The sequence below is a fragment of the Pocillopora damicornis genome, chromosome 7, assembly GCF_964200805.1.
Source record: "Pocillopora damicornis chromosome 7, jaPocDami1.2, whole genome shotgun sequence".
Taxonomy (NCBI): Eukaryota; Metazoa; Cnidaria; class Anthozoa; order Scleractinia; family Pocilloporidae; genus Pocillopora; species Pocillopora damicornis.
In genome coordinates, this window is record NC_142676.1 from 13147741 (window position 1) to 13174564 (window position 26824).

Here is a 26824-nt window from a genome sequence, read left to right on the forward strand (position 1 = left end):
GGAAGGACGCCTGGGAGATCGAAGCAGTTGATGCTCAGGTGATGGCGAGCTCAATTGTGAAGATTTTGATTTCACGACGAAATAATTTCCCTCCAATCACCCGATACCTCACCGACAACTCTTCTACACGGTTTAAAGTTGGTGACGAGGTGAAAGTGCGTCGGTTTGTTACTGTGGAAGATGTAAACGCATTTGCCCAACTGACGGGTGACACAAACCCTATCCACTTTGATGAGCATTTTGCGAAGAAAACTGAACTTGGGCGACTTGTTGTACATGGGGTAATACTCAACGGGTATCGTAATCTCATCAATCTCAAATTTATTAATTTACACTATTAAAAATCTTTGGATTCAATTAAAAAATAAATTCGCCGTTTCCCCCAAGAGTGAAATTTAATATACTGGTAGAGTAAATAATTTGTTATCAGTGGCCCACACTTTGATCACACTTGTAAATGAGGACACTTCACAGGTTATATCGATAATCTAATGGCACAGTACACATTGTTCATTTTCTACAAATGGGTACTTTGTTCTCTGGTGATTATGATTACATGGTGTCAGCTGCTATTAAGCTCATGATTAACAAATCAAGGGATGAGGAAATGTACCACTTCTGTATTTCTTATTTTAAAGAATCACTTTTTTAAACTAGATAGCCTGCTGAAGGAGAGAATCTCAAGGTTGAACCTCCCCTCTCTGGTTTCTGTACTACTGACACCTTTACACACGCTGTCAAGAAAATGTTAGGAAACAAATGTTCCCTTTTATTTTAGGATAGTTTCAGCTGTACATGGCACTAATCTCCCAGGTCCCGGATGTATGGTTGTGTCACAATCCCTCAAGTATCCAGCCCCTTGTGAGTAAGAGAAGTCTACTAAAAACTCATATTTGATACCTCTGGTAAATATGCTCAATACATTCTCAGAGTCTGGTTTTTATGACAGCAACATCACAAATTTATCTTTTCAAAATAAAAATAGAAGAAACCCAGCACTTGACCCTTAACACCTTTTCCTTTGTATTCATTTTCTCCTCACTGTTCTGTTTATATTTCTCCTGTTACTGAGAAGGAGAATTTTTTTGATAATCAGGAGCTTCTTAAATTAATGGTCATTTCCTTTTTCCTTTTGACCTCCTCATTTGATTCAAGGGCAATAATGTAGGGTGAAATTAGAAGCCAATCACTATTAGGGGTTTAAGGGTTAAATATTTTTTAGGTATTCTCAATGTACTTGGAGAATTACATTGTCTAAAATTTCAGTTTCCATTCTTTTTAAAGGAAAGTAGAAAAGAGTGTGTATTTTTTAACCTTTACATGGTTTCAGGGCTTTCATCTGGTTGACTTAGGTAAAGATTTAGCCATAAAGCACCATAGCATCATGGACTTTAGCCTCATTCTGATCACTTTGTTTCCTAACCATGGGTCACATTTAGCCCAATGTACATGACTAAGGATACATTTAAGTTTATGCAAGAGTATAGAAATCAAAGCTGTGGTACAATGGACCTCTGACTACAATTTATTTTCCTAGTATTTCCAGGGGAAGAGGTTTTGACTCATATTCAGGTTACCAGATTGAGGCATGCTATCATGAGTTGTGATGTGACTTGCACAGCAGTTCATAGGGGGAAAGTAAGTGATCTCTGTTAAATTATGACTGCCACAGACCAACTGACCACACTGTTAGAGTACTTTAAAGCCCTTAATTATCATCATTACAATTTTCTCAAATGTGATTGGTGCATTAACTGCCCTATATTTCTCTAGTTGTTCATAGAGTTGTAATGAGACTGTGTACTGGTAATCTAACAGTTAAAGCAGGCAATTTAACTATTTTTACTCAAATAATTCCACCAATCACAGAATCAATTACAATAACCATAGCAACAACTACTTACTCTACAAAGCTGGAGAATTTCCAAAATGGAGGAACTTCTTAACTTAGACAATGTCTCTTCCAGAGATATTTTCTCCAATAAAAGGTTTTTTCCTCAGAAATTGTAATGGTAATGAGTATTTGGTAAAAGATTTTTGCATTGTCCAATTTGGGCGGTAATCATACTCATGATTGACACATTTGACTCTCGCTTAGTGTCTGTCTAATTCTGTAATCACTCAAATGAGTACAGACTAAATTGGACTCCTTGATCCTATTACCATTATATGATGACAACAAGGTTTTGATTTTAGTCTTTGACAGGTTATACTTCCCAGTTAAATTAGGTGAAGTTTTACTTACAGTTTTCCAGTACCTATTTGTTCTTTTGGCTCACCTTAATGATGAAAAAAAAAAAAACAAAACAAAACACAAAAGCAGAGAAACAGATTGGCTGCATTGAACTTCAACTTTTTGTGGTCATTCTTTTTCAGAATTGACTTTTTAAGCTAAAGCAACAAACTTTTAAGTGCATCAGACTTGTTTTTGGTCATATGGAGGACTTTTATTAGTGGTTTCATGTGTGTTGTTTTTGTTTGTGGCCAAGTTTTTAACTATGGTGCAATGCTGAGATATGACCCTAGGGTTAACATTGTATTTCAAATACAAAAGTAGAAGCCAAATTGCAAGAAAATGAAATAGTGGTGGAATTGAAATGGATCCCTTGTTTGATGGGTTCACACATTATGCTAGCAGACATTTTGCTCATTGCTCATAATTTTCCTCCCCTAAGGCCTACAGGGCTTGCCAGAATACAATGAAAAATAGTATCTGCAGGTATTATATGTGACACTATTTTTTGAGGTGTATGTTTTTTTTGCTGCTGTTTTATTTTGGAATTTGTACATTTCAGGTTGTATTATGTGGTGAGACCAAGTTGTTACTTCTCAAGAAACCTGGCTGAGTCCATGTGTATGTGTTTTGTCCATTTCCAAGTAAATAAGATGTTCTCAGCTGGAAAAAATGGCATATGGGAACTTTTTTCCTAGTCCTGCAAATGTTACCCAATCACAAGCAAGCTTGTCTGTCACTCTGTTACATATGCTATTTTTTTGCCTCACTCGAAAGGAAACTTCACTAGAGGTTCTGGGGACCTTAATTCACAGACAAAAAGACACTTGCAAGGATGATCAACCTCTTTCATGAAAGGTTCCATTTAACTGACAATAAATTTAAGTTGGTAGCATATGCGAGGAATGTGCTGTACCATAGTCCAAAACACTGAATAAGGAGGGATCACAGCTGGTCACCCAAGAGGAATGGCGGGGTGAACGTTTCTTACATCATGCAGGTTATTACGGAATAGGGTTAAACACGACTTTAAAAAAGCCATCTCATGCCATAATTGCTCACTTAATGTACAACTTATTAAAAAAAACTCACTCAAAAATGCTTTGAATCTTCGCTGCTAAACAACATCCACAAAATGGTGCCGTATTGGAAAAACGGAACAATAAAGCAGACTTAGTATTCTTGGTATACTGTTATTTAACAGTTGGAGCTCAAGGACAGAAATTAGAAAATGGCTAACGTGATGTTTTAGCGTAGTATTTGTCATAACAATCCTATAACTTGCAAGAAGAAATGAAATTGAAATCCGTGCTTGTTATTTTGGTTTCTGTAGTTTGCTTTCGTGAATTAAGTCGTTGACTGTGGTCAACACTAAAGAAAGTTACTGGTGGGTGACCGTTAAACTGTACTAACAGTTGTTATGGGAAATAAACGTGGAAGAAATTTTACCTGAAAGATTATTCTTAAATTTATGTGAGTGGTTCCGCTTTAAGTGACCGTTTAGTAAAGCTAAAGAAAATAGAGAAAGGCCGTTGGAACTCAGCTAGTCAAGGGTGATCACTAAATAGATGACAATTAGATATTAGACGTGGATTGTTAGGTTAATGTCTCGCGCACTTTATGATTCTCTTTGATCTGAGTCGACGTTAGTATCTCGGGTACTTTTGAGATTAATGAATAAAGAGGGGTAAGTTTCTTAACGGAAACTGTAGTGCTACGTCGGTAGATAACGTAAATTGGCCACTAAAGAGATTAAAAGCTGACGTTTCGATTGTTAGCCCTTTGTCAGAGCGTTAGCCCTTCGTCAATCGTCTCAATCGCTCTGATGAAGTGCTAACGCGCGGAACGTCAGCTTTTAAACTCTTTACGGTGGCCAATTTACGTTATTAACTCAGTTGACAAAACTAAATTTCCCTACTTTTAAGATTGCCCTCCATTGGATTGTTACGTTAGTATCTCGCGCGCTTTTACCTGACGATTCTCTTTCGTTCATAATCTCTTGCTTTTATTCGTAGATTGTTACATTTTGTTTCTAACGGGCTTTCACGATTCTCTTTCATTGACTGTTACCTTATTAATATCTGGAGCACTTCTAGGATTCTCTTTCATAGAATCTCGCACATTTTGAAGATTTTCCTTTCAATTATTACCTTAGTATCTGAGGCCTTTCAGCATCCTCTTTATTGGATTGTTACGTTAGTTTATCATCCACTTCAATTAAGTATAAAGAACAATCATGGAGTGAGTCACGCAATATTCAGGCAGTTGGTTACTTTTGTACTTTAAAAACCCTGTTTAACCGGTTGGCTGCGCGTGCTACGCTTCTTTATCTAGTCAATTTTACCGTCTTATTAAGAAATGCGCTTAGAATGAGGCATTTTTTACTCGTTGTTTGTATTTTGACCCGCCCTGCAGGCTCGATCGTCAAAATACAACACAGCTCATAAGACTACTCAGCGATACTACACACCAAAACGTTTAATGAGATAAGTTTCTCGCGCACTGTAAGAATTTGCATTCTCTTTCAGTGAATTGTGATGTTGGTATCTCGCGCACTTTTAGAAGTTTCTTTCAGTGGATTGTGACGTTGGTATCTCGCGCACTTTTAGGATTCTACTACATTGGACTGTTACGGACTGTTACGTTAGTATCTCGCGCAAGTTTAGGATTCTCTCTCGTTGGGTTATGACGTTGGTATTAGACGCACTTTAGGAATTCTCTTTCGTTCGGTTGTGACGTTAAAATCTTGGGATCATGTTTACTGAAGGTAATGTCGGTCGACACTATCGGTCGATATATCTACCAACACTCGGTCGATAAAATCCTATCGGCCGACATATGGACCGATACTCGAACGGCACTCGACCGATGATGCCGACCGACACTACCTACAGTAAACATGAGTTCTCGTACACTTTTAAGATTCTCTCTCAATGGATTGTTACCTTAGTATCTTGCGCAACATTACGATCCTCCTTCATTCGATTCGACGCAAGTATCTCGTGCACGTTTAAGATTCTTTTCCACTGGATTGTAACGTTGATATATCACGCACTTTTAGGATTCTCGTCCAATGGATTACAACGTTAGTATCTCGCGCACTTTTAGGATTATATGTCATTGGACTGTTACTAAAGTATCTCGTGCACGTGTAGGATTCTCTATAATTTGATTGTTACTTTAGTATCTGGCGCACTTCTATGAATCTCTTTCTGCATTTGACTGTTACGTTAGTATCTCACACAATCGACTAATTGAGGCTGGCTCCGCTATTAGGTCTATGTATCAACATTATTTTTACGACGAATTGCGTCCTCTTATCACTAAATGGTTACATCTTATTTCAGTACAGTCTTGCTTCGTGCCCATCTCAACTTCTGTAATGTAATATATCAAACACGAGTGGAACACACGAAATCCCTGTTGACATTCACTTTTGCATGTTGAGTTCGACCTAAAAACAAAAAGTTCTGATTTTAACACTACTTTAACAGGTGTGAATTCGCTTATCCATAATGAGGAAAAAAAATGGATAGGAACTTTGCACTCTAACACGTTGAATCTCGACCCTATAAGGATTGGAACTAAAACAGACCCAGCGATTCCGCGGACATTTTGGTGCCAATTTGCAATAGCTACTGAGGTTAAGGAAAAAGTTTATCTGCGTGTGAACTTAAGAATAATACATTTCAGTCAACGAGAAAAAAGTGTTTATTAAGCAGATGAGTATGCCTTCCATTTACAAAGTTAAAGTTAGAATTATTTATTATATTTCATTTACAATGAGCAGATTATGGGCTATAGAGGGTTAAGTGTAAATAAGACAAATGCACCACAGAAGAACACACTTGAGAAAAAAACATAGTGGGCAGGATTTTGCAAACTATTGAAGAATTGTAGTACCCCCTACATTTGCACGTTTTAAATCCTGTAGCCTATTGCTCTTCAGTTTTCCTTAACCCCCAAATTTTTCTCTACGTTTGCGACGGCAGTATTTCGTTTAGCCCAATCGTCTCCCTTCCCACCCCCGCCTCCACCAGAGCGTGACGCAGAAGTAGACGGATGTTGTCCCTCGTAATCAATGAAAAAGGTATGGTAAACCAAAGTTGTAGTGTTCATCCTTATTCTGTTTTATATTCTATAGACAAATGTTTACTGATTATTTGGAGATTGATTTCATTTTCATTTTTTTTTTGATACCGAGTCTTCTTGTGACTTTACCACGTAACGTAAGTTAGCCAACCAAGTCAACCCCGCGTCACACATTTCCTATGACATTTCAAGTTGTGAACGTAGGCCTCAGGTAACGAATTACTCAAGAAATATTTTTATCTTGAAAATTGTTGAATATAGATAATAAAAATAAAGATAGCACTTCTCTCTTGTTCTCACTTTCCAGTGGCGTTTTGCAATATGCTTATCATTGTACGTTCATCCGCTCATGTGGCTGTTCTGTTGTTTTGGTGTGATAACACAATGTGGAACTTACTGTTTGACTGTCCATTCTAATCTGTTGTTTGCTTAATGCTGAAAAAATGACCCATATCAATGTTAATTCTTCAGCTTTACCTGATGTAGTAAGTTCTGGAGAGCGTTTGATTCATTCGTGATATCAGATATATGCGTGCTGGACTTTCACTGCGATGAATTTTGGCATCGTTAGCATATGTTAACTCCATCTTTTCTTGAAACAATAGGATACAAAAAAGTGTCTGTTTCAGTTTAGAGAGTTTTTTTTTTAAAGTTTCAGATTTTTGTCCTTTTTGAATAGCACCGCCAAGAAAAATTTTAGGAAATTGTAAACGCGAGGATTTATTTTGCAGTTGTTGTTGCGCGATAGTCGATGTTACAAAGGTGTGGCTGTTTTACCAGACCCTAACGGAGGAAACTGGTACTCAGCATCAGATATGTCTTCACAAGGAGTCTCTTCCAGTACGGGATGCCCAGTTTTTCTTCTACACCAATTGTAAAATGGTTCTAGTGATCCGGTGTTTCCCTCAGGGCCGAAAATACCCAGAACAGTTGTGAACAAAATGAGGGCGTAGATGATTGAGAGGCCAATGGTACAAAACATGAAAATGCCAAACTGAAAAAAAAAGAGAATTTTAGCAGCTATCATGAACACAGACGCACCCAGTGACGTGCTTGCTCCTGACAGCACGGAAATTCCTACATGATCTAGTGTGTCTCTGACTTTTTCCCGGCGTGTAGGCTTCTGGGATCTCACGTAGCCATCAGCAAGGTGAACTACGTAATCGACAGCAAGTCCTACAACAAGAGTGAGATTCAGAGATTCAAGAACTCCAAGCTTCCATCCCGCTAGCGGTATAACACCAACGACACCAACGGTAATACAAGCTATGATGGCTCCACAAAGCAAGCCTACTAGCCAGTTTGATGTCATAACAACAAGAAGCGATATCGCTAGACCCAGTCCAAGCAGGATGCCTCGCACGGCAGTTGATGCTAGCACCTACGGGAAAACAAGGAAATGGAATGGTCTTCGAACAAATAAATTTCATACACATTGTAAAGAGCCGTTTTCTTAAATACGCATCTTTCATTTTTGTTTTCTGAATTGCAACTGAATTTGATAAATTTTGTTATTTTTTGAAAATAGAGCAAGTACTATTGTCCTAAACTAGTGTTGCATGTTATATTCTCTAAAAAATTACCTTTTTGACCTTAAGCCAGTGCCAGGCGTTATGTCCATTAGGAGTTGCTTGAAAGGCGTTGTTACATGAAGTTGGCATCGTCTTTAACTAACAGAGAAGAGAGATCTGTGTTAGTCTAGTATGTACTAACACTAAAGATTTTGTAATTTTGTTTACATATACTTTGACAATATATTTGTGAATTTAAAAGCAGTTTTTGACCTTGAATGCATTAGCAAGCAAAAGTGTCTTACCCAAGGTAAGCGATTTTTTCCCCCGCTTTAAACAGAACACAAAGTATATTTGCCGGTCTTCATGATAGAAAACAAGATTGTTATTCGATTCAGTTCTACGTTTAAAGTTTGATAACAAATGAAATAGGTTGTAATGTAAGTTCATTTAAGATGGAGATAAATATGTATGTGGTGGAAATACGCGTTTTACACGTTGCTGTGCGTCTGTTCAGTAAGAGATGACAGACGTCAAAATGTGGTAAGAACATCGAGGACACACTCGACTGCGCTACTTTTTTGTTCTTACCACATTTTGACGTAATTTGCGATATATTTTTAAAAAAGCTCACATGTTTCTGATTTTTCGAGTGTAAAACAGAGCTTATTTCGAATATTATAAGATTGAGACGCCTCGCGATTATATGTTTCCTGATCAAGCACTTTTGTTGCGACTAAATGTCGAAAGGAACAAGCTATTGAGCACACCACGCCCGGTGAAAGGCACCAAGGCTCTCCAGCTGTCTTTTTCTGCTTTCTTTAATGGCTCGGTTTTTCAGAACACAATTCCACTTACATCCCAGTTTATTTCATTCTGAGTAACTTTAGTTAATCTCTTAGGCTCTCACACTCTGATTCTCACTGGATACTTCTTTAACTGCGGAATTCAGGCTCTACTCTGCTGCACACTGTCTACATTCTTCTAGTCTTCTCTTCACTCTCCGTCTCCTCTATTCTCTTTTCTCTCTCCTTCCCATTCTTTTTTACGTAGACTCTAAAGAACATGCTTATATATTCACTACTGACAGATATGGGAGGGCAGGTCAGCTGGCTGACCCCGGAAGATCAAACATCCGTTGTTTGAACGCTAAACCAAACAATTTCAAGAGACTTTCGATCTGAACAGTAGAGTACTTAATCATAATGCTTTCGTTCAACTAAGTCAACCTCTGACTGTTTTAGTCAAAACAAGAACTTTCGTGTGCGTCTAAAGCAAGGTCAGTAAACAAATTAAGCACGTCCACTTGAGGAGGTTAGACAAGGCTGTCACAATTCGGAAACTAATCACGACAGCTCTAACCTAAATAACCTCGGAATTCGAATTCATACATTAAACACTTCTAAATACAAACGATAACTTATATCGCACCGAACTGACTAAAACTGACTTACTGGTTATAGAATAACTAAATGCTTTATAACACTATGTAATTTACTGAATTAAATACCATTTTACGGAAATAAAATTAACTGACATAAATTTTCAAAAACAACTTTGTTGGTACCAAAGACATAAGAACTGTTGTATTCCCGCCAAACACGTGGATTCACCTTAGATAGTGAAGGTTTCTTGATATTTTACAGCTGAATCATTTTATGCTGTATTGAGAATACCTTTTCCCTCACGAAGCCTTCCCAGTGATCGTACACTTTAAGTCCTTCAGTTTGCCCCGTCTTGCTAAGAACCATGGTTGTATTCACAGCCACAGAAGCAAACAGTAGTCTGTTTCCGTACTGGCCCCCTGAAATAAAAAAATTAATGATATTCATATGTTTGCAAGGGAAAAAGAAACTGTCGTCACATTTAGGCACAATAACATTACATTATTTGTCTCTTGATCATACAATGTTGCAGTCTTTCTTTTGAAGAAGGCACCTTTAACTTTTTTCGTGCGAAAGATTATAGCCTGCGTGAAATTCTTCGTAGGAAAAGTTAAGTTAGAAAGCACTTCTGCTCGGAATGGGCTCCTAACCGACTTAACAGGAAAAATGAGAATGGAAAAGTCGAATGAAGTCTACAGCGAGTTTCTAAATTATCACTCCGACCAGTTTCTGTTCATTTCCAGACTGTAACCCGTCAGTTTAACTCCTCATGCTACAATGATCTCGCCATAAGGTATTTTTGAACAAAACTGCAGACCTTGATAATTTGGAATAGAGGAAGAGTCAGTTGGATCCTTCGCTCCTCCCAACAATCCGCCGAACGTTTTGAAGTCAGATGACGTTACAGTCTGATTGGCATTGGTCAGCCAATAGCCAAGAACCACCTCAAAGTATCTGTCGTACATCTCACCCACTAACGTTACGTTAAACAGGTCAGGGTTTCGTGCCATTAACTGTCGTACGTCACTTTCACGTGATGGTATCGCAAACACCGTGGTATTAGAATACTTGGGCTTGTTAGCTTCATCCTGTACAGATGTAAAACAAGCCTTTATTGCGTTTGTATGATTGCGTTGAGCGATAGCTGGTTCTAAATAAGAAACTGTCTCATCAGAAGTTGATACTTCGTATCGCATGTGCAATCCTAATGAAATAAAATATTTCTGCACTTCATATACTAGAATCATACTTAAACGTCTTAGACAATTTTCTTTCGTGCTAATATTCCTTATATTGAGTATTTCATTTTTCATCAAGTTGCGATTTAAACGAGTTTATTTTTTTTGCATTTGAGGCCATGTTTCGCGACATTTCATTATTGTGCTTATATTAAGTGTTTCTTACCTGCAGATAGTCATTCAATCTGTCTATGAAACATTGGATTTCTGGTTCACCCGTAATGGCGTTTCTCCTTATTCTCAAGTTTTGGATCTTATTTTCTGGCAAGTTTTTAATTTCTTTACAGAATTCCTTTAAAGAATTGGAAGAAAAAAGGAGCATATCAAAGTTGCTCTAGAATGAAAAATTCAAGAATAACTGCAATAGCTGTAAATATCTGTACTGCTTAATTTAATTTTTTTCCTAAGTTTAAAAATGAACCGTTAGATTGATGGAAAAGGAAACATGAAATGACTTACTAACAAAGCCACCTGGCACTCTGATGGATTTAAGTCAAAACTTGGATCAAACACAGTGTTCCCTTTGCATTTAAAGTCTGTAAAGTGACACGAGCTACGATCTTGATTCTTCAGTCCCCAGATGACATGAACCTCAACTACGTGATCTTCCTGACTTGGTCGAAATGCCGAGCGCCGTAACCTCTTTATAATGTACCAATTGGTGCCCGGGCCCCATACGTCCACCTATCGTGAATAGTGAAAGTAACATGTAACATCTATCAATAGAAAAATTCTTTGGCTTAAAATGACTAGGAATTGCATGTGATATTGAAAAAGGGGCGCAGGTCGTCTACACAGGGAGCTTGGTAAATTAACATCTATTCAATGTTAAGTCTATTGCTTTGTACGTAATTTGCTTTAATTGACCATGTGAGCATTTATTTTTATTATAAAGTAAACCCTAACGTAAATCCAAACGTTCTTCCTTGGTCGCGATTGTGCCACACGGTCCGTTTTGACGGAAACGGTCAGTAGCCTTGTATTTCTCATCACGAAAGCCGGCACATTCAAAATAAATAAGTTTGGTCCGAGTACCATAACCCACTTACTAGAATCACCTGCTCGAGCCGTACTTGGGTATATTTCCCCTCGGTCGTTTTTGTACTGCCACGACCTCAAGCCAAGATTTCCCAGTACGGACCTCACGTTTAGTAAGTAAGAGGTTAGTATCGCTATGCTGATAACGATGCAATGAATAGAAATAACCCTTATGAAATGGATCGTGAAAATCAAATTTAAGTGGAAGCGTTCATGTAATATGAGAAACCTGAAGTAATTTTTGCAATGAATCACTCAGTGCTACAGAATTCAATGGAATTCAAGCGATTGTGACAGCAAAAGAAATGTTCCAAGAATTCTCAGTGAAAGAAATCGAAATCGTTCATCGGTTTACTTTGACCAACATATCATCAGTCTAACGTAAGTCAACTCACACATCATTCAACGTAAAGTTACTCTCTCGTTTGCCAATCAAATTTTCGGATAGCCATTGTATTCTTTAAATTTTGATGGCTAATTGAAAGTGACCCGTTCAACATCGATGTCATCTGAGCAACTTTCATCTCCGTTCAAGCTACTGCACGACCTCAACTTTTTTTACTCATAGAACAGAAACGTTTCTCATTAATTATGAATTAGTGAATTTCCATGAAATTATAAATATCCATGCCTAATAGTTGTAGTTGTTTAGCTCAGCAGCTACATTTTTCAAATTAGAGAGCCAAATAGCAAAGATTGATTCTATTTTAGTTTTTTGAGAAACATTTCCCCATAAATGGAGAATTAGAGAGACAGGTTTTTTGTTAAATTGAAGGCATGTTATTAATTCTGTTTTCCGAAAATTACAGGAAACCTTCGCACAACCAGGTTTGATATCTATAAAAGAGTAAGGAATAACCGCATTAAATGTAAATAGGCCTGAAATGTTGAACGAAATGCATCGAAAATCGCACGAAAATGAGAACTTCGATATCAGGAAAAAAATAATGTTGAGATATGTTCCGCAAACCGGCAGCGAATGAAACAAGCTTTAAACTGCTGCTCTCACTTTCTGTTCGCGGAACTGAAACAAATTAATTATGGAAAATGTTGTTCACATATTGTTGGAAATTAAGTCTAAAATCCATATGCAGTCAGGGCCACAAATACTCTCTCATTAATTAGCGTGATATGTGACAGTACTGATATTCATTCTCGGCCAGAAGTTTTTAATTTAGCCTCGCAGTGATGGCTTTGATTCCTCATGGTTGCCTTGGCATTGTCGCAAAAGTGTTTTCTGAATTAATCTGAGCTTGTATGAAAACATTTACAAGAGGCAATTATATTTAGAGTCAGATGCCTACCTAATGTGACACTTAAGTCATCTTACCACATTTACCGCGAATCGTTAATTTGTCTTCTAAAATTTTTTTAGAAAACCTGATACATAAGCTTTTTAGTAAGTACTGCGAAAAATGATTAATATTACTAGGAAACCGAATTGGTTGGCTAATTTATATTTGCCTTCTAACATTTTGCTTCATAAATTGCCAAGAGTCTAACGGGTGGTAAACCAAACCTGTGAACCGCATTTGGTTCCATAATTCATTTGGCAGTTTTTTATAAGTTATTCTTAACATTTTAATAATACTATTTACTAGAAACTGTTGAAAGAAAATTTGAAAATTTCGGAATATGCAGTTCTAAATTTGCTCCTAAAGAAACCATGCTAAATATTAAAACAAAACTACGTAACAACCACTGGCATAATAGTCACAATTATCACCTCACCAAGTGATTATTTCAGCTCTCACTATTAGGGGCGGCACAGGTACCCCATCGTTACTCTACAACATGCATACTTCATAAACTATTTCTGACATGAATCAAACACCTACCGGTTCCTCATCTGGGGTGAGCTGTGTCGCAAATCCAATAGAAACACACAGAAAAACCAAAAATGCTCCTAGGATTATCCAACGAATTTTCTCGTGTGCAATAAAGTTTTTGAAAAACCTGTTTCCTAAGAAGTTACTGACAAGTTTACTTGGCTCAACGAACTTGTCTTCCCGTTGTTCCTCTCCTGATACCTCGCCTTGAACAACGTCTTCTCTGCGCGATTTTACAGCTTGCCACGCTTTCAAATCTCCAAAACAATGCCAACGATAGTTTTTCCAGTAAAACTCGTAAGTTATAATGACCGTGGGAAAGAAGATAACGACGGAGCAGAAATTTACAAAAACTAAGAGCCCTGAGAATATGCCAAATGTGGACACGCCCAACAAGGGAGAAAAGACGCTAGTTACAAAGGCTACAATTGTTGTAAACGATGTAGTAAACATGGCACTAGCCGCTCGCCGGTAAACAAAGGAGATCCTTGATGCCAAGTCGCGAAAGGTCTTTGACTCTGAAGCTTTCCACGTGTCGATAAATACAAACACATCATCGGCTCCAATACCAAGAATAATAAACACGGAGAGTACGTGAAAAATACCGATGTACCGGCAGTCCAATATCACCCGGTAGATAATGTTCGCGCCGAAGAAACACGTAAGTATGCTGAACACGGCCCAACCTGTTATCCAAATGGACTGAGTTTGAAACAGCATGAAGAGGAAAATAAATGTAAAGCTAGCACCAGCCAAAAGAAGATCATATATGACCTGCTGAGAAATGGCATTAAAAAATAACGCACGGAGATAGTAATAAAATTTCATCTCCCCAATTCCTTGTCTGAATTTCACATCTAAATGTTCGGCAAATGCGCCCTTAGAATATAACTGAGCTTGGTCCCACTGTTTGTCGACTCGGTCTTCAGTGTTATGGAATCCTTTAAGAGGATAACCAATGTAAAATAACGACCTTGTATATCGAGATTGAACTAGCATGTTCTCATTGGGATGAACCGCGGCGTGTTTGTCCAAATGAAAATCCAGTATAGCCCGAGTTACGTTTATCGAGTTTGCCAAAGATAGGATTCTTGTAATGTTTTCAAAATTTGGATCAAACAAATCCGTATGAATTGATCTGTAACTCCCGTCAAAGAATCGAATTATAGATAGGGGAGGTTTACAAAGACCATTTTCCAGCATTTGACAAAGGCGTTGCTGATATATGGAATTGTTAAAGATTTCCATCTCAGCTTCTTGAATGAGTTCCAAATTTCGTTTTGTAAAAGTATTTCCCTTTCCAGCGTCGTACATCAATTCCAGAACGTCATATTGAATAGTTCTCTCGATTTGAGTTCCCACGGAAGTGGGATTTATATTTACTCGGGAATCTTGCCGAGCGAATTTCCACGCATCTGCGCGAAGTTTTGTCACATCGTGTTCAAGATTCAAGGGGACTTGGGTAAAATCGGCCGGCAAAATATCATAGCCGGAAAGATAGAGCGAACCCGTCACCAGAAGCAAGACGAAATGCGCTCCCAAAGTCAATCCTGTAAAAAAAAAAAATAGAAAATGAAACACATTACACCTGTGTACTAAACGTCGTGAATTTTGATATTTTGTCGTGAACATGAGCTCTTCGAAACTACTTACCGAAACAAAATTTTGGCCTCTGAACAAGGAAGCGAAATACCCAGGCAGCCATGACCTAGATGAAGCAATTTAATCTTTCATTTTCGCGACAATCTGACGAAGAATACACGCATGTTTAAAAATACACCACCGATAACATTCTGTAAACTGCTTTTCGCCGTTCTTTTAATCTGGCGGCAACTAATTTGCATAATTCAAAAGCTTACGCGTCAGCGGTTATCCCTGCACGAGTCCCTTTCTCATGAAATAATGACATATGGCTTTTTTTCGGTGCTTTGAGTTTCCAAGAGGTGATCTTACGCTAAATAGCACGACCTTCTGAGTTGTTAATAAAAACTTAGAAAGTGTGATTACAGTCAGGACATCGTCACAACAGAATACATATATAGTTCGTGGCTGATACGCCTGAAAGAATCCGCGCAGATTGAATAGAATACTATCGAAAGATAGAGTAAATCAACTTTAAGAATGAAAGATTTTTCGAAAGCGATGGCATAAACTGATCGACCTCAACATTGCTGTTACTCGCCTGATCTCCTTTTCTCAAGAAACTGTGGAAAGACGAAAGCGTATAGCAAATTCAAAATTATCAATTTGTTTTCAACAAAGTGAATTGTTTTTTGCATATATCAAGGTATCATTTATTGTGATTGTTGAATTTAAATGATCCTGAGATCTGAAAAAACAGAAATCAAATCATATTTTGGACAATTTTCTCCGCTGTCCACGTGGTCGTTTTGTCCCAACTTGCTATTTAGTGTTTGCAGATGGAAATTGTCTAGCCAGCAACACGTGTTTTGACAAAGATTCAATTCATACTACCGACACAGGTGTCCACACCACGTCTTGGTGCTGATAGGCTGAAGAAATAACCAAATCAAGAATGAACTGAAATGTATGCAAGGATAGATTTGAACGAAATTTTTAGATTCATGTTTGGTTGTTTATGTCTACGCATTTCTACACGCATGTCACGGACACTTGAAAGTACGAAATTCTTCAATCTATAACTACTCGCATCTTAAAACTACAGATGTCAGTTTATAGCAGTGAAAATAAATAGCTGTGTGAAAATAAGGTGAAACATTTATAGATGCAGAGGACAGTAAATAAATTTTGCTTTTGTGTAACAAAATACTGCGGGGTGTTTTCTAACCTTTTATAAAAGCTTGGATCAATCTAAAATTTATTTTGACATAACATAATCAATGAAAATAATAACTATACAAGGTCACGATGGCTATGATGTTCTCGGAATGCGCACGCATTTAATACTCAGCAACGGAAAATATTATATGGATGTGTTCAAATGTACCTTACATTTACAATTAAACGTGTATATAAAGTTGCATCTTTAAGATGGGGTTAGTTTCTAAAGAAATTGTGGTGCTACGTCTGTGGGAAATTAAAGTTTATACTGTCATTCCCAATGACGAAAACCTCCAGGCTCTCGAACATTTTTCCGACCAACCTAATGTTAAGGAACCTAGCTCTGAAACACTACTCCGTCTAGCCGAACTAGTACTAACACTCAATTGTTTTTCATTCGGTGGCAACTACTATAAACAAACTAATGGCTTAGCCATGGGTACCAAAATGGAACCCAGCTACGCCAATTTTTTCATAGGTTTTATCAAACACCAATTTTTCAGTCAATCAATGGCTCCAAACCTGAACTCTACGGTCGCTACATTGACGACTGTATTGGCGCTACCTCTTCCACCAGAGAGGAACTCGCTCAATTTATAACCACCGTCAATTCTGTTCACCCGGTTTTGAAATATAGCTGGGAAATTTCCGACTCTCCTTTGACTTCTTTAGATTTTCTAAACATCAAAATTTCAACTGAAGGCAACGGTCTATGCGCCAGTGTTTACCACAAACCTACAGATTCTATAGTTGTTGCAACATCTTCGCGTCCATCACACGTCAAGAACTCCATACCTTTTTCACAATTTCTCAGACACTTCGTCGTTTATGTAGCGACGACCCTGATTTTCCCGACAAATCGAAGGCAATATGCCAGTTGTTCGACTAACGTGGCTATCCTGTTTCTGTCGTACAAGCGGGCCACCACCGCGCCCAACAAATTGATGAAGAGAGCTTTTTTCATCCATAATATAGGGCGGTAAAAATAACGTAGTAAGACGTATTCACAGTGCAGAACGTGCACGTTCTTTATTTTGATTTTCCATGGGTAAAAACATTTGTTCTCACTATCCTTGATCATTATCATTAAAGTTTGTTTATCGCTCATCCTCGAACCCAAAGAAAAGGTTTTTTAGCTTGATGGAAATATTATTTGAAAATCATAAAAGTGATAGAATAGTTAATAGATAGCAAAAGGTGTTATCATCATATCTTAAACTTCGGCTACTCCTTTGCTTTTCCACAAAAGGCAGGTAAAAAGATTCTGGCCGCTAATGTAGCCGTTTGTCTCCCCCAGTCTCTGCTCTGTGGCTGGCTGGTGCTTTGTTCCTTTTTTTCTCCTCTCTCAGGATTCTACATCTGGGACCCCAGTTTCGATTTGATTGCGGAATTATCCCAATTCGGCACATGTTTCAACGGTCGGCGACATGACAGCGTGGAAAACCACTCTGATGAGACGTTTGAATTTCTAAAACTAAGGAGGCCGAAAACTCAGGGTTTACCTTCACTTTGATTTCCCTTACGTCGAACGAACTAACAGGGTGTGTGGATAGATTGTTACCAAGTTATTAACGAGTCATTAACGCACTTTTATGATATTCCAGATTCTTCTATTTTTATGCCTTCTTGTGTGATGAGGATTGTGAAATATTCCATGCACTCAGTTCAATATAGATTTTCTCAGCAACCACTGTGGGAATATCGAAAAATTATCACATACTTTTGCAGCCCATCAACTGCTGATTTGCATCGTAATGTATTTCCAGCGATGTTACGAACACGAAGACAGGTACACGTAATTCATCGTTTATTTTCGGGTTTAAGGGCGTGTGCTCCCTTAAAATAATTTTGTCTAAGATTTTATTTTATAATCTTTAAGGTGATAGATGCTTTTCAGGGGTTTTATTGAAAGCGACGCGCGTACAGACCATTCTCAGAACACACTCGATCCCGAAGTTTCACAGTAACCTTAACGAGAATATATTGTAACATCAAAAAAATAAGAATATTCAGGCTAGGCGTAATTTTGCCACACTTCAGGTTTATACAATGTACAATATTCGTAGTAAAGGCATGCGAAATGAAAACAGTCACACCTTTTTTTGCAATACGCGCACTCAAATATATATCTACGTAAAGCTGTGGTTTGTAAAATTTGATAAATGGGATGTGTCCCCCAAAGAATGACGATAGAGCGAATTTCTTAATTTTTTTTGTTTTGTTTTTGTTTATTCAGCCAATGGGGTTGGGTAGTGAACTTGGTCATACAGCAAGATTTCTTGCCACTGTTAACAATTTTTATTTTATTAATTTAAAGCTATCAGAGTCTAGTTGGAAAGATAACCCTCACACAAATTTATCCGGGTTTTCATTTAGAGGAGGGAATCGTTTTAAAATTCGTAGAATGCAAGCAGTCAGTTAGCCATTGATTTGTTATTATGCTGAGAGCGCTTTGACAAAGGAATTTGCTCATGCGCTTATAGAGATACTCGCTTATAGAGAACATCCTTCGCACGATCCCTTCGCATTGTTCGGAGTAGCCTGATCTAGGTGTTTAGTTAGAAAAACGAAGCCCGGTAGTGAACTGCGCTTTAGCAGAAGCCAGGCGAGTAGCGGTGTCGGAGTGAAAATGCAAGGGAGGTTGGGTCGGGTCGTGTATACGACCCGACCCAAGCTTCCCTCGCTTTTCCACACAGCTGCTACTCTACTATGACGCTGATGACAAAGTTTAGCTTCGTTTTGCGAATTGAACCACTCGAAGCAGCTTACTCCCTTCCTTAGCGACAGAGAACGATTACAGACGGTTGGGTACCAACTAACTGAATGGATATGCCTTACTGATGGATGAAACTTTCTACGTTCAAGAAATCAAAAATCTTATTAGTACTTACAAAGAATCTTGGCCAAGATCATGGCTAGATGTTTGTGTCAAGACTGAAGAATATCTCCAGTAAGTGAATCACACACATTGCTTTCTTGATTTCCACTCATTCACTTTTTATCTATTGTGAGAGTGGCAAAGTGTTTTTACGTGACGCGTGATTAAGTCCGGAATTAGTATGTCACGCGTCAATTTTACCGAGAGGCATGCGTGATTCGTGAATTTAGCACAAGCACGAAGCGTGAGTTCCCTCCTTTGGAGTACTTATTGGCTAATCGACTCCTTTCATTGCTCTAACTTAACTTTCAATGATTAGGATAGTGTATTGACCATAAAGTAATTGTGATTAGTCATTTTACTTTTTACTCAGGAACGTAGACTTACAATACGATTGAGTGGAAAGTGATGTCCTTAAGTAACAACGTTATGTAACGCAATACAGTACACCTCTTGAAGCATAAGTGACCCGTGAATATTTTCATTGCATTTCGTGAAAACCTCAAGATTTACCTGAAACCTTGCATACGAGAAGGTGTGAAGGTTTCCCTTCTAAATTTGTGACATCTGAATCCTAAAGTTCGCGCGTGAAACGGGATCAGGACTCTGTTTTGCTATTCTCTATTGCTTTGGGAGTTTGTTTGTGGTCCAAACTGAGAAGATGTCAAGAATTCCACATAACCCAAATTTTATTTTGCATCCATGATACAATTGTTTAATAAAAGAAAAAATGGTGAAAACAGTACACAATGTAGTTTACCTTAAGGGGTCATGCTTTGTGTTGGTATAAAATGTGGTTTAATGAAAATTGTTTCTTAGAGAAGATAATCGTTCTTCCTGATTTAGGGAACCCACGTTTAAGCAGAAACTGGCAATCCTAGATGTGGTGTCAAAACTGGTTTTTGTACAAATACACAAAGGTGACTTGTCATCCGAAACCCAAGAACTGCTAAAGCCACTCACAAGTATATGGTGTGGGATTTATTTTTGCTCCCTCAAGAATCTCAAACTTTGTCAGAAAGTAAAAAAGGTAAAACCAGCATATTCGTCTTTTTACATTTATTACTTGATAGTATCAATGATATTGTAAAATGTATTTAATTTAAAGTGTATTTGTGGTGTTTCTGTCACCTGCACGGCCCCTCAAATGCTTGTGTTGAAATACAGTTTGAAAAATCCATGTAGTAAAATGCTTATTCATTTGGTTAGGTTACTTCATATTGGAAAGTATGTAGCTTTTGCCTAAAATACACTGTGGCTATTCGCTAAATAATTTTTTATGTAGTAACTGAGTGGGAGGTCTGGATGGGAAAATGTTTCACTCAAAGGTCATTGGGCATGGACCCTGTTGTACTCAATCCATATGTGATGACCAAGATAAGTCAGTCAATTAGTAGTTACCATGTGGATATGGTTCTCTCTTTTCTTCCTTTTCTTCTTTCAGCCCACATTCTAGGGTTTCTTGTTGCTTTTTCCCGTCCTGCTCATACCATCATGGATGAACCCCATACAGTGGATTTTGGTTTCCAGTCATGTCATACCCACAGAAATTTTGTACTCAGTCAATTCATGTTGAAATTCAGACAGTCTGTACCCAATTTGTGTTGCTTCAGACTGAAGCTGATGGCTGTTTCTTACCTTTTCCAACATTCAGTTACGATAAAAAAGAGTCAAGCAAGTAAGATGCAATTAAAATTCTGCTGTGTATTCAGTTGTTTCTGACTATACTTTCAACAGACTTAACATGGAAAGCATGACAAAACTGACAGAGTATGATAAGTCCTAGCTTGTTACAAATCCACTGAGTATGAAACAGGTGTGAGTAGGAAATGACTGGTAACCAGGATTTTTGTCCAATGTTTTTCAATAACTGTATGGATGGGGCCTTATGTATCATATGATAAATGTGCTTATCGACTGAGTTGTAGGCCTGGATGCAGAAGTATTTGGCTTGAGGTCATGAAGTTTGGACTGAGGGAAGCAAGAGTAGTGGGGTCCATGTGTCATGACTGAGAGCCATATATTTTCTTGTCCAGCACAAATTAACTTTGTCAATCAGTGTTCTATAATAAGACCACTGTGTCTTAAAAATTGTGTTATTATATTTGAACTGAAACAGGTTGTGACCATTTTACAATAAAAACATTTACTTCATTGTTGTAAAACAAAGATGAAACTCTCAATTAATTGAGAATGTAAAATAATATATCCTTATTTCTGATTTAGTTTCATGTGACATTTACAATAAGAATTGACATTCACGGAAAATGAAACTGAGAGGTGCAAGTGAGGGGCTGGACTGCTTTTTCTGGACTGGCTCACATCAATGTGTCTGCCTCTACACACTTTAGCTGTAATTATGGTTTTCTAAATATTCGTGCTGGTGGTTAGGGCACATGACAATGTCATATATTTACAAAACTTTAACAATTTCATAGTACATTACTAAAAAAATAATAATTTCTTCCAGACATTTGAAATCCTTTGTGCGTTCAAGCACCATCATGCAAAATGTGAGATCAAAAGAAATATCCAAGAACTTTTATTGTCTACAAGCAAAATTGTTTATCAAATTGAAGTTGGTAAGATACATTTTGTTTGTCTATGGATAACAGATGTGAATACATAGTAATTGACTATACCATCATGTACTTGTACTTTATATAAAGTTGTGTTTGATAGTTCTTATTTCAAGCATGTTGTTGTAACGGATGTATGTGGGGAAGGTTTGCATATAGGTGAGTTGCTGTAGTCTGCTGGACCTGAGACAGTGTTGGGCTGGCTTGCTGTTCTTTTAGGTCTTTTGTTTATCCTATTTAAATTCTTCATGATAGTTTTTCTCATTACAATTTCCTGATGGTGTTTTTGTTACTGGGTCCCTTAGCTTTTAAAGTTAAAATGTACTGTGTGTAAGGTTAATACGTACTGTATGTCTAACGATAGATATTTCAAGCTACAGAATTGCTCAGCAATATATACAGTTCAGGGTGGATGGAAAATTTTATGACCTTCAGATGGTGCATTGTGCTATATTTCTAAATTATGGATGTTTTTTCTTATACAATGTAAAACAGTTTGTCAGCTCATTGATGCCTCTGCCTTTGGAAGGGAGTGTGTTGGAGAGCTCTTTGAAAACATTCTTACAACCATTTCACAATGCTTAGATTCCTTTTGTCAACAGGTAATAAAGAATGGACTAGTTGCTGAGGCACTTGTAGCTTTTTGTAGTGGTAATGAATTTTAAGTAAGGCACTGTTTTGTAAATAAGTGATGTTTAATCCTTTCACTCACACATCTGTCCATACCCTTACCAAACCAAGTGATATGGGCCATATATGGTCCAAGTATGGAAATAGTATGACATAAACTATGGCCCATATATGGGTAATATAACTGTCAGCCATACAATTCTTATGATGTGCTGTAGTGGGAGAATTTGAAATTGGATCAGCTAGTAATCCCCTAATAGATGCTTTTATTTCCTCAGATCACTTGTCAGCTTGATATTGTATTGGTATTGTAAGGAGACATTCTGTCTTGATCACTCATGGAAACTAAAGACTTAAGGCTTCTTTTTGGCCTTCACACACAGACCACTGTTAAACAATAATTTATTTCTCCCTTTCAAACCAGAGTTTAAGGCAGAAAATTGTCTAGCAGTATGACCTTCACATACCTCTGGGACCAGGTTATGTTTATGCTATGTTAACTTTATGGTACTATTAGTGACATGTTTTGAATTAAAGAACCTGGATGTTCTGCTTAGAGGAAGATCACAAGCTTATTTTAGGTCATCATCATGAGTTTTTCCAAGTCAGGGTTCAAATTTGAATATTTTGATTAATAAATCCTTGGAGTAAATAGACTTTAACTTTACCAACTGGTTTGAAAAAGGTATGATCTAACAATCATTGAATCATTGAATGTAAAATATGTTAAATCTGAAATTGGGATGGTAAATGGAACCAACTAATGAAAGGTTTTAAATTACTGTCTTGGATGACCTGTGCATCTGATAGACTTAACATACAGGGCACACTGACTCCAAATGAAACTGAAAACAGAGAAAAAACTTAGGTGGCAGAAAGTAATGAAGTTGTGTCCAACTCTCCACATGTCACTGATAGCCCTTGTTACCTTGAGATTACTTTCTCTGAAGTTGGCACTTCCATGTTCAGTTGAACTGTAAAGCAATTTCATGCAGAAGGACATTTACATTTGCTTACCCAAAAAGGAATTTGTAAAAAGCATGTCAGGTGACTGGAACATATTTTTAGTAACCAAACCTATAACACAACAAACCATTGGTTACTGCTTAATTCAAGCCCTGACGCTTTTGCAGGCTAGAGAATAGAAACTCAAAATATTTTTGTAAACACATCAAGCATGCGTGCCTTTAAGGTGATTTGGCAGTATTGCACTGCCTTGTACTGCACATAACATTATGTAATTGGGTAAAAATTACGACCTTGAAAGCCATGACATGGGGAACATTTTGAGTTGATGTCATTTAAGATTGGATGACTTTCCCTTATATTATATATGAAATTATTCCATATTTATATCTAGGGTATAGTTTACAATGAGGATAAAGTTCCTCCCTTCTATAACCCCTTTTTAATAATAATATATTATATATGATATTATTTAAATAAAGTTGTTATAAATATAAATTATAAATAAAATATGCTTGAGACTTTCTACTCATCAAGTGAACATGGTTAGTACCATGGGGTAGGAAGATGAGCCCATCAAATCTTTCTAGCAAGCATGGTGACCTGTCTTTTTTATTGTAGTTCTTGAAACAGAGATTGATAGGGAGCATTAAAGGAAAGTTTCAAATAAATAATTTGATAACTTTTTTCTGAGGAATTTCTTTAAAAAATTTTGAAAAGTTTTTGATTTTGGAAAATGCTTCTAGACTAGTGGTGAAAATTAGAATTTGTTACAAAAGTGACCCTCAGAAGGTCTTTGGTAATATTGATGTACCTTTGGTTCCCTTGTATTAACTTGAGCAATCTTAGAGTGCTTCATTTTCATGTTCACACCATGATTTCAACCTGGGTTTTAAACTTTAGAGGTGACAGATCTGATCATATTCATACAATGTCTAACTTTAAACTGTGGTTTTCACCCAAGCAGTGGGCCTTACAAATTCCCTGTAAGAGGGTTGTTTTCATGAAATAAATGTCCTACCACTGCTAGCTTTTGGCCCTTGTGACACTGTTTACATAAATGAATGTTCAGATTAAAGATTCAGCTAAATTCAAGATAGTTTAGATGGCAGTTTTGTTAAACAATTGCTTAACTTTGTTTAAATAACTGGCCCTTGTTCTTTAAACACACTTTAGTTCTGACCTCTCACAAATTCAATGGGATGCTTGTTTACTTTGTGTGCCTCATAATTCTGAGATCTCAAAAAATTCCAAGAAAGTTTTTTTTATATATTGGTAGTGGAATTCAATGTTGATGTTGTAGTTGATCAGGTAAAGATGAGATGTTTGACACATAATTTTATCTGTTACTGTAGATGAACCACTTGATCCAATAATACTGTTCAAAATGCTACTGATTAAGAATGCGGTCAGTTTTTTTTATCATCCAATCTTGAGCTTTCTTGCAATACTGGTTATCCAAGTATAGTGAGTAGCAGTTTGGTTGCAATTCAGAACTCTGAGGGAGCTTGTTTACTCGTTTTGGGGAAGATTTATCTCATAGGACAGTCTCCTGAAGATTTTCTTTCTCATGTTAAATTCTCTTTTTTCTTGGATGTGGCATCATTTTCTGGGTTTCAAATAAGAATTGCCCTCTCATTCTTTTCATTGGCAGATGCTCAACGGATATCTTGCTGAATAGTGTATTCCAGTGGTTTTGACTGTCATCCACTGAATCGAAAATTTCACCCACATGCCATGGTGCTGTCCTCAAGTTTTTCCTGCTTTGCTGAACTTCTTGAATCTCTATACATAACCAATTTGCTCTGGTGGTGCTTCACTTTCTCAATCAACATCCCATTAACCATTACATAATTACTAATGTTTGGAACTTCACACCCTGCATTCCTTGAAATATTGTAGTTTGTTCATTTGAATGTCATTTAGCAAGGATTCTGTCGTGTCTCTCTTCCTGGTTGGCAGAAGATAGATAAACATTCCAGCCCACTTACTTCTGATCAACCGCAACCCTGGTCTTTTCCTGTAGAGATTTAGATTGCCAATCATTATAACAAACTGTTTGTCAAGATGCCCTTGCATACAACAAGCAAAGTTCATCCCTCATGATTAGAAAATAAGTAGTCTTTCCAGTATAAAGTGGAGCACTAAAAGTTGTCTATTTGCCATCACCTATTGCCAAGCTCTCCACCTTCATGTTCTTTGTGCCTCAAGAACACAAGCCGTGTAGGTTGCTCTGCAGCAACCCACATGGTATATCCCATCCTCTGCTTATTTGATATGATGCACCTTAGATTATCTTATTGGTTTCTGGTTAATAAAGAATACATGTAGTTTCAGAAACTAAAGAATAAAATGACAATCACTTTTAATTATTAATTTTATGCTACTTGACAGAATTGTGTAAAAAAACAATCCATCAATGTGGAATTGTCAGCTACCTGTAACTCAGGTATGACATGTCAAATCATTGTTAAGGTGAGTAGCAATTGAGGGGATACTTATCTCTTCAAGTAGACATTCTACTAATTGATTGTAACCATAATATTGAGTAAGGTTAAGAGTGATAAGAAGAATTATCTAGATCAAGACTTGTGTAATCTGCCAAAGATGCAGGCTAAAGTGGATAACACAAATTACATCTATTGCCCTTGTTTCAGTTCTTACTTTCATGTATACATCTATCTGCTGGTTTCTACACATTTCTCTCAATCCTGCTAAAAACATGGGTTTCCATTTCACCTAAAAGGGAAGTTGAGAAAAAAGTTATGTTTCCTGAAAAACTAAGCATAGTTGGGATTTCTCTGTAAGAATTTTTATTTCAGTTGATATTTATTTGTGGAACTATGTCATTGTGTGATGTTTGAATATGATGCCAGCAAAAATTAAGTTGCTTTCCTCTAATTAAAGTCAGTCAGAAATTGAGCTTGTGAGACTAAAGTTTATGTACTACGTGTGTGGTTATTGGTCTTATAGGCTGTTTTGAAGATGTTCCAATACTTCCCAATTAAAACTGGTTCCCTGCTTCATAGTTACAAGGCTACATCAAGTGAAGGTAAACAGAACTACAGTATTGTGTAAAAGTTATGCAAACTTTTGTAGCACAAAAGGGTCAAATACATTACCATTTACCAAACACAACTCAATTAATTTACCAAAACACAAATCAATTCACCCAAACAAAAATCAATTTACCAAAACTCAACTTAATTTCTCAAAACAAAAACAATTTTCCCAAATATGATTCATATTCCCAGAAACACAAACCAATTTTGCACAGCACAAACACAAATCAAATGACTGGGTGCCAGCACCATGAATATCAGAGAGAGTCTGAATTTTCCACAGCTAATGTGTTGGTTCCTTGGTGTTTTTGTCACAGGCTGTGGTGTGTGATACTGTAGGAGGTGATATTACAATTCAATATCTGGCCAATCCTCCTCTGATCATATCCATGGGTTTCAATATGTTTCAGGGTTTTCCCTCTCAAGAAAAATGTGAATGTTATTTTCTGCTTGTCTGAGGCAATGAATAAGAATGGGAGGTAATTCTTAAGGACACAATAGATCTTGCAGCTGTCCTTCATTAAAAATAATGCTACTGCATGATGTGGAGTGGTGTTGTCATGGGAGCTCCAGAAGTGATA

General features: G+C 37.2%; 3 protein-coding genes and 1 pseudogene across 9 annotated transcripts in view; 3 read left to right on the top strand and 1 right to left on the bottom strand.

The window, feature by feature from the left end:
* Position 1: 1 nt before the first annotated feature.
* LOC113668995 (hydroxyacyl-thioester dehydratase type 2, mitochondrial) lies at positions 2-3688 on the top strand. The gene is made up of 4 exons (XM_027184982.2): positions 2-295; positions 779-861; positions 1538-1638; positions 2796-3688. The coding sequence occupies exons 1-4, from the start codon at positions 42-44 to the stop codon at positions 2844-2846; spliced, it is 489 nt and encodes a 162-aa protein (XP_027040783.2). The 5' UTR covers positions 2-41; the 3' UTR covers positions 2847-3688.
* Positions 3689-5926: 2238 nt separating this feature from the next.
* LOC113668980 (protein dispatched homolog 3) lies at positions 5927-15170 on the bottom strand. 2 transcript variants are annotated; one of them, XM_089212702.1, is made up of 8 exons: positions 14980-15170; positions 13336-14876; positions 10919-11143; positions 10626-10751; positions 10039-10309; positions 9513-9640; positions 7909-7995; positions 5927-7319 (listed from the first exon to the last, which is right to left on the bottom strand). In XM_089212702.1, exons 1-8 carry the CDS (start codon positions 15029-15031, stop codon positions 7080-7082), a joined length of 2670 nt encoding a protein of 889 aa, XP_089068828.1. In that variant the 5' UTR covers positions 15032-15170; the 3' UTR covers positions 5927-7079. The 2 variants fall into 2 exon arrangements, with proteins under 2 accessions (XP_089068828.1, XP_027040767.2); XM_027184966.2 differs by having other exon boundaries at positions 5927-7706.
* Positions 15171-16337: 1167 nt separating this feature from the next.
* LOC149042669 (uncharacterized) lies at positions 16338-17098 on the top strand (annotated as a pseudogene).
* A 1541-nt stretch (positions 17099-18639) lies between these two features.
* The window catches only part of LOC113668967 (tRNA (32-2'-O)-methyltransferase regulator THADA), a 45478-nt gene continuing 37293 nt past the window's right edge, over positions 18640-26824 (top strand). For 3 of the 6 annotated variants that reach the window (XM_027184946.2, XM_089212704.1, XM_089212703.1), the window contains exons 1-6: positions 18800-19078; positions 19853-20036; positions 21477-21588; positions 22081-22187; positions 25576-25656; positions 26155-26233. In XM_027184946.2, coding sequence (XP_027040747.2) covers positions 18969-19078; positions 19853-20036; positions 21477-21588; positions 22081-22187; positions 25576-25656; positions 26155-26233 — 673 coding nt within the window. In that variant the 5' untranslated portion in view covers positions 18800-18968. Of the gene's footprint in view, positions 19079-19852; positions 20037-21476; positions 21589-21949; positions 22188-25575; positions 25657-26154; positions 26234-26824 lie in introns of all 6 variants that reach the window. The other 3 variants (XM_089212706.1, XM_027184948.2, XM_089212707.1) reach the window with 3 other exon arrangements.

What these genes read in the sequence shown, in the direction of transcription:
- LOC113668980 (XM_027184966.2), bottom strand. Translation starts at nt 15,031, where the DNA reads ATGGCTGCCTGGGTATTTCGCTTCCTTGTTCAGAGGCCAAAATTTTGT. An exon ending in CTCTATTCCAAATTATCAAG is followed by an intron (nt 9,641 to 10,038) that starts GTCTGCAGTTTT and finishes TTTTTATTTCAG; the next exon opens with GGGGCCAGTACGGAAACAGA. An exon ending in AAGGCTTCGTGAGGGAAAAG is followed by an intron (nt 7,996 to 9,512) that starts GTATTCTCAATA and finishes CTTCTCTGTTAG; the next exon opens with TTAAAGACGATGCCAACTTC.
- LOC113668995 (XM_027184982.2), top strand. Translation starts at nt 42, where the DNA reads ATGGCGAGCTCAATTGTGAAGATTTTGATTTCACGACGAAATAATTTC. An exon ending in CATGGGGTAATACTCAACGG is followed by an intron (nt 296 to 778) that starts GTATCGTAATCT and finishes CTTTTATTTTAG; the next exon opens with GATAGTTTCAGCTGTACATG. An exon ending in CCTCAAGTATCCAGCCCCTT is followed by an intron (nt 862 to 1,537) that starts GTGAGTAAGAGA and finishes TTATTTTCCTAG; the next exon opens with TATTTCCAGGGGAAGAGGTT.